Consider the following 12,200-nt stretch of genomic DNA (forward strand, 5'->3'; position numbering starts at 1 on the left):
AGCGAGGACCCCCGGCGCAATTAGAAGTTTTTTTATTGGTTGGTGGAATGGCTGAGACTTCACCGTGAGCATCCGACCCGCCGGACGTATTCCTCAGCGTACGCCGGTTTCCCTGACAGAAGTTCCAGAGGTAGAAGCAGGACCTTGAAATGGACTACTAGTTAGAGGGTCAGCAATCTCACCTCTGCAGATGACAAAGTAACGTTGAGGACTATTAGGACCACTTCCCAAACTAGTGTATCATTTTGATGCTCGTCAATAGCATGTCAGCACTTGTATGCGGTACTTTTTTTATGTTGCGTGTTCAAAACTTGAATACAAAAAGTGGCAATTTACAGAAAAACAATTTGAGAGTGATACGGTGCTGGTGCACATGCTTCTTTCTCGAGTTCAGTTCCAAATTCAGACAATTTTTTTGACATTGGAGGAGGTAAAAGGAGGAAATCTCTTTACATTAGGAGAAAAAGAGGCTGTGGAGTTGAAAGAGTAAAGTTCCACAGGTTTCCACAGCTATGGTACACAGAAGGAACTGTGCGCTTACTGCAGCATTGTTCTCTGCTCCCACGGGAACCATTTGATGGATGCAAGTCTTGCACTGTCTCTCGGGGCACATTCATTCTTCAGAGGTCACAAGACAGTTAAGAGCTTTGGCCCAAAGGTGTGTGGAGACAAGTAAGATGATGGAGGTGCCTAAGGTGCCAAGGATTTGCCTCAGAGTGCAGTCTCTTCGGGAATTGAAGTTGCCCTCGTCTTCGAGCCCAAAGAACATCCCCCATGACATTTCTGCCAATGCTTACTGCCAACATAGCAGCCTATTAAGATCCATTAATTTCTTTCATGCACTCACATAAAAACCTACTGATGTTGTCCACACCACAGTCAGGCCCTGAAATATAGCTACAGGAGATCGTGGACAGCAGTAGTGCCCTGTGGGTCCTACAGGCAGCGAGAGGGCAGATAAGACTTCCGTGCGAGAAAACGGCAGTGGGGTGACTCTTGAGAGAGGCCGTTGCATAGTTTCACCCTGCTTTTCTACTGTAATCCGACGCAATGGAAAGTTTAGCATCTGCTGCTGTTCCATTTTTGAATAGAACTTGTTGTCCAACGCAGGTTGGGAGTTATCATGACTCAATTTCCTGCTATAAATCTAATTCTGTAGCCTGTGATGCATCAAAGCCCGCCGGGAGTGAACAAATGAAACAACTAAGCAGCCACTGCTGCTATATTGCGGTGATGCCGATGATACATTGCCACATCAAATGAACCCTCCTATAAATGATATATGTATTTATAAAACTCACCGAGCGTTGACCTCTAAAAGAACCCTGGAAACATGCAATAACGAGTGTGCAGCATTAACCTAGAAACTTAAACTGAGCCATTGCATTACTACATAAATATACTCAACATAATTAACACCTTCAATAGTGTAAGAGTAAGAGAAGACAGTAAGAGTGTCGCACGTTGTAAACGTGCGTTTCAGATGTTTCCAGGAGCCAAATCACTGAGACGGAGAAGAATCAGGTCTTGTAGAGTAATAACAGCAGCTAGATGATGGAGCTGACCGGGTATGGGTGTAAATCACATTATGGTTTCAGGGAATGTGATCTGACATCAGCCTCGGGGAGAGGCCGGAGCAGGAAGTGCATGCGACAATGTGTGTCGAGAGGGAGAATTCCTACAAGCCATGTTATTACATTCTGTAGCCGCACGGGACATGCTACAGACAGGAACCCAAAAATGGCTTAGGTGTGTTCCCCCCTCCTACCCCCCCTTCATCCCCCAGAGGTGTGGTGAGGGGAGCGCGCCGGCCTGGAGCCAAGATGGTGGTCGGGGCGGAAAACCACAAAGTGAAAAAATAGAGGTGGCCGGGGGCCAGGGCACACAACAAAACTGCGATGACAGATGGAGGTCTTTGACGAGAGCCGCGGCTCAACAATGAAGACAATCACGCAGCAAAAGCTGGACAAAATAAAAAGGTGTGGAGAACCGGCCTTGATTGGCTTGGGCTCCGTAAGCCCATTCCCTAATTCCCGGAGGGAGCTGGTGAAAAGCGTGAAACACATGCACGCACGCACGGGCCGCCGTCTGAAGAGCCGGCACGTGAGAAGTGCGTTCCAATGACAGAGCGTCGCTGACCAGGATAGAGAAAAAAGAAGCCGCTCGCAGACACCGAGCCTAGACTGGCTGAAAATACCAGCGGCCAGGAGCTGGGTAATTGTGGTCGGTTTTGGTGCGCTTACAACTTCAAGGTTGTGGGTTGGATTCCCACAGGCAAGTCCCGCGAAAAAACTGGACGGTATTGGCTTCACTTATTTTCCCAGCATTAAGATGGTAAACACAAATAGCAAAGAACCTGATGATGTAATTATGTTGGAGGCATTCACGGGGGAACGACATGCAAACAAAACGTCCCTGGAATGTTTTTCTACAAACCGCCAAGTACGCCGACCACATCATTTCTCAAGACGACCGCCAGCGCTACTCACGAGGGGTTCCTTGTTTTTGACCAGTCTTATGATCTTCACGGAATCCTCGTCGTCGTCGATGTCATCAGGCAGCGGAGGTAGTATGGGGTCGTAACTCTTCTGGGCTACAGTGTCGTGGACCGACAGGAGGCTCTGGAGGAAGGAGAGGGATAGAGGGGGTGGATGGGAGGAGAGAAGCAAGAGTCAAGGGTCATCAGTCAAACCGTAAAAAGGCCTCGTCCTAATTATCCAAATAACGTGGAAGCAATACAAGCCATTAAGTTCAATGAATCTATGGGTTGTTGCTTCGAGCAGGACAGAGAACATGCAAAGGCTTCAGGGAGGATGGTTATGAATCGGGGGTCTGCCTCCAGCGGCGGGTGATGGATTTGAACACGTCCAGAGTCAGAGCTTGCAGCTACATGCGTTGATTGTCATTATGCCCATACTCTCCCTACGTCTCTCTGATTAAAGGCAACCAGGGACTGCGAGAGAAAGGCTGTGTGTGTGTGTGTGAGTGAGGGGAGGGGGGGGGGGGGTGAACACCTTCTGCGCGGTTCAGCGGCAGTCTCAAAGTAATGAAGTTCTCAGTGGCTTCAGATATTTCACGCGTTCACGAGCAGACATCAAAAATAAAAATAAAAAGAGAGAGAGAGAGCTGTCAAGCAGACGAGAATGATGCCATTGAGACCTTCATTTCTCAAACTATTTAACGACTCCGTGTCCGCACCGAGACACAGCTGGACGCGTGCTGCTTTTTCCGTGGTTGAGGAGAGGGGAGAGTGAGAAAAACATCTTCCACCCCATGTGCCAGACAACAGTATGGAGAGAAAGAGAGAGGAGAGGAGAGAAAGAGAAAGAGAGAGATAAAGGAGCAGTGTGTTTTATGACAAGGGAGCATGCTGCAGTACAGTGCTCAAGATGTTGCTAACTGGGAGCAGATGAGAGGAGGAGACACGACTGGAGCTCACTGGGACGCTAGCTGACTGACACACACACACACACACACACACACACACACACACACACACACACACACACACACACACACACACACACACACACACACACACACACACACACACACACACACACACACACACACACACACACACACACACACACACACACACACACACACACACACACACACACACACACACACACACACACACACACACACACACACACACACACACAGTTTGTCCTGACCTTGACCGACGGTTTATTACACAGGACTTTCTTTTGGCAGATTAATGTCATTTTTCCTGCCTGCATTAATAACACCACACTTGTGGGCCGATGGGGTTAACCGTTCAGTCTGTATTAAAGGCTAAATTTGACCTAATGTCTGCTTTCAACTTTTACCCAACATGAGGTTCTGACTCCAAAGTATCCTACAGGCCAGACAGAGTGATAAAACAAATTGACTCAAATTCCCAGAACATATTCCATTTTTGTCTCATTCTCCCTGAATTTCCCTTGTCTCAGCCCTCCTGTCCAAACTTTTCTCAAATGCCATTAATCCTCTCCATTTTTCTCATTTACTCTTCTTCAGCTTTATCTTTTATGTATTTTTATTTTCCCCAAAAGGTTCCCGGCATCAGTTTGTTCATTTCTCAGAACAGGTCTGACACTGCGTTCCTGGCTTTCATCTGCACCGTACATCAACAGACACTCTGCGTTGTCTTGTACGTCGGGGATGCTGTCTGTATACGATTGAAATATTCTTTTGGAGCGCAGGAAACCCAAACCGTTTGCATATGAGGGCAATGAAAAAAGAAGCCAATTGAACAGGATCCCAAACCTGTGCTCGATATAACACACCGTATATTGTGTGCTCGGCACCGTGTCAAGGTTCGGATGGAGAGTTGTAGTGTTGCATTGTAGTGATGCAATGCATGCTTTTATGCATGTATCCAATGCAAATGCACACAATTGCGCAGGCTAACGCAAATGTTTGGGGCGTTGAAAAGTACTATCAGCGTTGTGATTCTATTTGTAGCAATCTGTGGGCATCCGTAGCTCTTAGTACCTCGTATTTGTACAGACACCGGGCAAAACTATATGTATGAATGTATGCGTATGTATGGACTGTCTATGGTATAAACAATACATGACATTATTTTTAGAGTTGATGGAGGAGCTACAACGTTGGCATGGCCCGGCACCAATCGAGTTATTAGACATAACAAAGCATGAATTCAAACTTTTAACAAATTGGCATCATGATGTCTTTATTTCGGCATCCTTTTTTATACGTATTTTTTTGCAATTAAATATAATATTTGTATTTTAGTAAACCAGTCGATGCGTGGCTTGCTATATACAGTGAATACAGCTTTTGTGCGCGCCTCTGGATGATGTGATGGTTTTCCAGCGTATCTGGGACTTCCACAAAACGTACCCTTCTCTCTGCCGTGGCAGGCAAATAAACTGATCCTGCCTTCAAGTTTGCTTCGCCTTCGGTGTGAACACAGCATCTCAGTTACATTACAACCGCTATAACCCTTCAGTGGAAGTAGCACTTCATTCAGAGCGGAATAAAATATCACAGGTGTTGGCATTTTCTGTTTTCTTTACCTTCTGTTTTCTCCGTTTTATGAGAATTTTCTATTTGACATTATATTGAGTTTTCCGAAAACCTCCTTTGGTGGAAAACTTGTCGCTGCTGTTTCAGAGAACCCAGAGAAGAAAGCTGGAGGTTGGATACATGCTGCGTTGTGGCTCTCCTTGTGGTGTCCGACTGTGTCACAGCACATGAACTGTCACAGAACTAGGCATGGCTTTTCTGAAAGAGACTGGAGTCGTGCTGGAACCATATGTCAACCAATCCACTATGGGGTCAGATCAGTCTCAATAATTGCAAATACACACAGAGAGACTCGCAAATGCAGACACACAGATTCACAAAGGCGCACAGAACAATTCACAAATATGTTCAATTTACAAATGCAAACAGAAGGATTTACAAATAAATTAGACTCACAAATGCACGCAGAACGATTCACAAATACATTCCAATAAATTACGATTTGTTTGTTTGTCGATCGCACTGCATTTGTTTGTGAATCGCTACACATTTGTGCGTGGGTTTACGAGACTCCCCCGCCGTGGCTCGATTCGCAAATGCGTATTTTTCAACATAGAACCTCTGTGACCAATCAGATGACGCTCTCATTTTTAATTTACCATCAATAGTCTGAATAATAATTACTGAACACAAACCGATTAGTTTTAGATTTAAACTTGGTGAAGTAGTTAAGAGAAACCTTCTACATGTCCTCAAGCTCACCTCCACTAACCCTTGCCGTATCCTGTGAACTCCATCCATCAGGCCTAACCCTGACCCGCGCGCATCCTCTCATCGATGTCACTTCCTACGGTCTGGCATTGCACCCCACCGCCACATTCTCCCCACGACCGTGCCGAACAACCCGTAACAGAGCCACGGCTAATTCCTTGTAATAACTCTCTTGGAAGTAGCGATAACAGCTGCATGCTAATAGATAGCACATGGTTCGGCGGCCCTGGCTGCTGACCGTTGACATGCAAGCGCAGCTACGCAGGCACTTTACACACAGAGAGGTCTCTGTCTGGAGGGGCTCTCCTCCTGGGCTGATACGAGTCGGCTAATCCGCCATGCCTTGGCGGATTAGCAGCCTAATCAAGTCTGGAGTCCACACCACATATAGGCACTCACAGCCGCGGGGAAAGTGGGGTGCGGGACGGAAAGAAAGATGAAGGGGAAGCGAAGCCACCCTTGTTTTCCATGCGTCCCGTCCTCCTCTCGGTTTCGTGTATTTGTGTTCATTAGGCATAATAGGGATCCTAGAAAAACAGATCACAGAGCTTGACTAAATAAACCTGCCTGTACATTCCTGGCATTGGCCTTTCATTAAAAGCGCACCCTTCCCCCACCCCTCGGCCCCGTCACCGGCCCACTTGTTTTTCAACTGGCGGTGCTGGATCGGTGCGGGGTAACTGCTCTACCAAGGCGGGGAGGACTCTGCCTCGGGAGACCCTTCTGCTGGCCAGCTGGGATTTGACACTCACGCCCACCCTCTCTTATCCTTGAACCAGTGAAACACACACACGCACCTCCATTTGAGCCGGCGGAAGCAGCCGTCCGTCATAATTGGCGCTTTCATCTCTATCAATATTAGTCTGGCTGAGCAGTGGGAGCTAATACGGCTGAAAGTTGTTTTTTCATGTGCAGATCGTAAAGAAAAAAACAAGAGAAAGTTTGAGATGAGGAAGAGCATGGAGAAGAAAGAGAGAGGGGAGAGTTTTAAAGAGCCTGACTTTATATCCCCACCCTAGGAATGGATCATTTCAGCCATAATTAAGAGTGATACAGTTAATATCGCACAGACGCCATTCAGAGGCGGCAGCCATCTGCTTGTATTTTACACCCATCGCCCCGTGATTTACACCGGGGCTGGCTGGTACGGTAGCCCTGGAGGGCAGAAAGATATTTTCAAGCCTTCATTCACATGCTGCCTGTACGGGGTTCGAGAAACGATGTCAGAAAAAGCCCAACGTGCTACAGTCAAAGGGTGCTCAAAACTTGAAACAACATGCAAGAGTAGGGGTTGTGAAAGCTGTGAAAAAGAGAGAAAGAGAAAGAGAGAGAGAGAGCGACGTCAGCTCCGCTCCTCTGATGCCAACCTCCTCTCCATTCCTCACAGGACCAAGCACCGGACATGGGGTGACAGAGCCTTCTCCATTTCTGCCCCCTCCCTCTGGAACTCTCTCCCCAAAATCATCCGTGACTGCACCGAACTTTCATCGTTTAAATCACTCATCAAAACCCACCTGTTCAAAACCGCTTTTAATGTGTGATTGTGTGCTCTGAACGTTCTTATTTGCTTTTATCGTTTGTTTTTATTGTAATTTTTAATGCATAGCTTTTAGGATTTTTTAAATTATGTGTTGTAAAGCGTCTTTGAGTACTATGAAAAGCGCTATAGAAATTGTATGTATTATTATTATTAGAGAGAGAGAGAGAGAGACATGCCAATGTCAACCGCTCAACTTGATGGGTACAGACGGGCACTGTCGATTTAAAGCGGTACACACTGCAGATCCAGAAAAAGAGGATTCACAGCTATTTTTTCGTTTATGTCTCGACAGACAGATTCCCATTGTGTTTTTCAATAATCTCACAGCGACGAGATGTTTGAAATAAATCTTCGTTGCTGCTCAGTGGTAGTAGTTCTGGGATGCCAGCGCACTACGGGTCGCATCCCTCGGCCGCAGTTGCATCCGACAGTGCTGTCTGCCGGCAGTGAAAGAGAGCAGTGGTCAAATATGTTCCATTGAACCGATTGGCCGACCTCATCCTGTTCTGGAGGAGCGTGCGTAAGTGACGGGAGAGCAAGCGGCGTTGTCTGCACTGCACTAGTGAGTCAAATTTCATTGGAACAGAATTGCAGTTTTTCCTCTTACCTGTACCTCTTTACCATTTATCAATCTAGAGCACGTTGAGTTCCCTGGTTTTAAAGATATTGTCCATAGAGACCCATAAACTATAAACACTAGTCTAAAGTAGAGGCACATTTGCCTCCATGAGAAATAATAAATGATACGTATTTTTTACTTTAGTGGTGAACTTTCCCTTTAATGATTTCGACTGATGTGCTATTGGCCTTTGTGTGCCTGGCCCACAGTCCAGTCTGCTGCCTTCGCCTCTCCGCACATTGCCGGCTCCAGTCGCCTAGCGCCTACACCGATGACGCTTTGATGGATTGACCCTCGCCACACCAAATGCCGCCGCGAAGAGCGCCATCGAAATGATAAAAACGCACACGGATCTCTTACACGGGCTCGCTTTCGTGGCGGGCACGGTGACTATTTGCCGGCACATTTCACCTCTGGGTTTGACAGACAAAAGAGCAAAGTAGGAGACCGGGCCTGAGATGGATTGGGACCGTTTGTCCTCGGGACAGTGGCTGCATGGGCGTGTGTTTTCGTGTGAGTCCGCCATCATGTGTCTATGTGGGATTGTGTGCGTTGATCGCTGCTGCTGAAGTGTGATGAACTCGTTGTCACGCCTCAATCCTTCTATACCTGTATGACTATTGTTTTCTTTCGAGAGATTAATCATGACATCGCTCGCTCAGACGTTCAAAAACCCACATGTTGATCCGACTTGTGAGCCTGATCCTTTTGGGAACCCCCTCGTCTTTTCACAACCCTTGACACGGAGAGGGATTGAATATTTGACTGAACTGTAAATGTGTGTGTGTTGTGTTGGGAGAGGACTTCATACTGAGCTGTTGTTTCTGGCAGAGCCCAAATAAGCATGACGACAGCGCATTAAAGAAAGGAGCCCCGTCCAGCTCTCCTTCCATCCCCGCCGTCTGGCTGGGACACCTGCAGGGGCCTGACGGACGGCCAGTCGTGCAGTTGAAAATAACAATGTGTAAATCCACTTTTGCAGCTTGTCTGGATAAAGAGACCGGCGGGGCCAACAGCCCCGAGAAGAGGAGACAAAAAGCCAGAATCGAGGCACCTCACTTTCGAGCGAGACAAGGCAGCTCTGCGCAAACGAGTGATAATGCACCGTTTGTGTGATGACATCAGTGAAAATACGCGCTGAAGATGGGGGCATTGTACCGTCTTCACATTTGCTGAATGCTGAAAATTAATAAAAGGCTGTAATGAACGAACGGGAGAGAAACTCACCTTCACGTGGGGTTTGGCCAGTAGTTGGAGAAGCTCTTTGATTTCCCCGTTGGCTGATTTCCCCTCCAGCTCTTCAGACAGCTAAAGTGGAGAAGACACAGACGCATTTACAATATGACATATTGACCCCCCCAGCCCTTCAATGGAGAGCAAAGAACACGGTTTGTCTCCTCTGAGGTCGTCAAAATTAGATTTGCACATGTATAATTAAAGTCTTAATAATTTATACAAAAGTCTGTATAAAAAACTATATTTGGATATTTACACCTGGTATTCATGCAGTGTCCGGATTAGTACTATACCATGTGTAGAACTCCGGTGGGAGCTGCGTAGAATTGCTTCCGACTATCAACATACAATCACCAGTGATGTGAAGTCCAAAAGTAAAATCCGGGTAGACGGCACAACTATATTGCCAAAACGGATGCGTTGTGTTCATTATAAAATGTTGATTTAATTAAAAAAACTAATTAAACTAATTTAACAAGCTTATTGAATTGAGGATTGTGATCACAGATTTGTTATATTTTGGGGAGAGGGCTGAAAAAAAGGTTGGGAACCAGTGCTGTAAAGCATGTGTAACAAGTACCGTTGTGTACTCGAGGGAACTGGCCGATCAGACAGGAGAGGTGATATTGTGCTACATTAGGTGCATCTTGCATGGGCCAAGAGTTCTCACGTTGCCGTTGGTCTCCCGGTTTAATTTATGACTCGGCGGGGTCATTTGTCCTCGTGGAGACAACGGGGGCTGTGAGAGCATCTCCGAGCGGCGGGACCGCGATGGACTACTATGCTCGTGATGAATGCCTGCGAGCTCTGAGACGAAGCGACTCGGAGGTCCAAAAAGCCCAAGGCCACGCTCCTCTACGCCCTCGCTCTGATTTATGGACAGTCCTTCTGGACATGGAGAGGAGAGGAGAGCCTGCCGCACACAAAGACCTGCTTGTGTCGAGTCGGGAGCTGTCTGCCTGCGACAGAAAGGGCCCGTTTGGTTTGCATTAACAAGCAGCAATATTTTCAGATGAATGAAATGTAGAGCTAATATGACTACTTTGTTATAGTCAGTAGTAAATTGTAAAAGTAAATTGGCATAGAGTAATTAAAAGTGAAATAGAATTTTGGACTGTTGGTCGGAGGAAACAAGCAATGTGTAGACGTCAGTGACATTGGGCTCTAGGAAATTGTGAAGGGTATTTTTCCCTTTATTTTATATTTGATAGCATAAGCAATTAATCAAGACAATAATATTGATGAAACAACGATGAAAATAAGTTGTCTTAACTAAATGGAACTTGAAGGAACGCTCAGTACATTTTCATCATCATGTTAATAAATATTAAAAAACAACAGCTGGAATTTTACAAACATTTAGCAAAATACAGACAAATCTGAATAAATAATTTATTGTTATTGGCTCTTTTTGGTTTTATTCAAATCAGGTTGGTGGTTAATTTTTAAGCCCTCTGAGAAAATATCTGTGATTTTGAACTTTTTATATATAAATAAAAATCATTTTTTAAACAGGAATCATAAAACTGGGGGTGTAAGAATTCCAACTGCAGTCATCTAATCCAATAAGCAGGAGATGTTACGTCTACAAATCAATTCACAGTGGATGAAGATGTGATAAAGAAACCTGAGAAGCAAAAGATCTGTTTTTTACCTTCACCTAACAGATAAGTCGATGGGGGGGCGGGGGGGGTTCTGCGTTAAGGTGGACGATGACAGAAGTTGGGCTCTAGTTTGTTTGACAAGCGCCCCCCGTGGTGCGGGATTAAAGCAACAGAGGTGAGGTGGGGGTAAAGGCAGGGGGGCCTCGAGGGTGAGAGCGAGGTGAGGGAGTAGGCTATGTCACTTTACCCCCGAAACAGGAGGGGTCTCTTTTCATTCTTTCCCTTAGCGTTGACCCCCCACATCTCCCAAGGGGAGAGAGACAGCGCTAATGAATAGTCACGGCGGTCAAGGTTACTCTCGCTGAACCCCGGTCAACCCAGCATTACTTCACTTTCTCAAATATACTAAATATGAGAGTCTGAAAGTGCCAAAGATCGGAGGAAGTGTGAGAAAAGGGAGGAGTGGGGGCAATCGGGGTCAGGCTCTTCAGAGAGGGGAACATTGCTTGCTCTGGTACGCCGCCATCCATCAACCTGCCACCAGCCGACGAAGGGAGGGGAGACAAAGACAGACGGAGAGATGTGCATTTCCAGTCCCTCATATTGTCCTATTAAAGCACCACGTCCCATAACTCAGCGACGACTCTGGACGTGACATTTTTGACAACACGCTCGGCTCTCGGCCTTTCATGCCTCCAAGTGAGAGTCACACTTTCGGTCCTCCACCCCTCGCAGAGAATGAAAGGGGGGGGGGGGGGGAAAGAGGAATGATGGCGGCCTCCTTTGAGATAGTGTTTATTTCCTTTGGTAAATGTCACGGCAGGCCCTGCACTGTTTAGATAAGTTTGATCCCAGCATATCAGCCTTTGGATCTCCGGTGACCCTGAGTGGCTTACTGCTTGATGCATCGCCGCTAATATAACCCTTTTATTTTGAAATATCAGATCCCAGCATTTCCATTTCATATGATGGATGAACTGCACCGTGGCTCGTTTTATTGAGCAGCTGATCAATAATGCATAGCTGGACTACAGTAGGCGTCATTGCCATACAGCATTTTTATTTGATCTAATGCAGCGATTCCCAAAGTGTGGGCCGCGGCCCACTGGTGGGCCGTGAAGGTACTGCAGGTGGGCCGCGAGAGGTCATTTACAATAAATAAATAAAATGTTTTTAATTTTAAATTTGGAAAAGTTTGAAATTAATATAAAAATATTTATGATTTAAATTACGTGTTATTGTTTTATCTGACCTATTTTTTTGACCGCCAAACAAAACAATGTCAAATGGGGCGCCCTCTTGTAGTATTAAAGTAAATATATATGAGCTCCGGAGAAAATGGTATTCAAAACATACATTGTCGGTTAATACATTTTTAATCGGTTAAATCCTGAAGGTCATTTAATCATCTCCCCCCCCCGTCGACAAC

At 46.1% G+C, this 12,200-nt stretch overlaps 1 protein-coding gene across 7 annotated transcripts in view; it reads right to left on the reverse strand.

Moving 5' to 3' along the window:
• The window catches only part of mpp7a (MAGUK p55 scaffold protein 7a), a 129,832-nt gene that overhangs the window by 52,713 nt on the left and 64,919 nt on the right, over window positions 1-12,200 (reverse strand). For 6 of the 7 annotated variants that reach the window (XM_056434574.1, XM_056434573.1, XM_056434575.1 and 3 more), the window contains exons 5-6: window positions 9,159-9,239; window positions 2,490-2,621 (exon numbers count right to left, since the gene is read on the reverse strand). In XM_056434574.1, coding sequence (XP_056290549.1) covers window positions 2,490-2,621; window positions 9,159-9,239 — 213 coding nt within the window. Of the gene's footprint in view, window positions 1-2,489; window positions 2,622-5,763; window positions 6,005-9,158; window positions 9,240-12,200 lie in introns of those variants that run through there. The other variant, XM_056434580.1, reaches the window with a different exon arrangement.

The sequence above is a fragment of the Pseudoliparis swirei genome, chromosome 16 (genome assembly GCF_029220125.1).
Source record: "Pseudoliparis swirei isolate HS2019 ecotype Mariana Trench chromosome 16, NWPU_hadal_v1, whole genome shotgun sequence".
NCBI classification, from domain to species: Eukaryota; Metazoa; Chordata; class Actinopteri; order Perciformes; family Liparidae; genus Pseudoliparis; species Pseudoliparis swirei.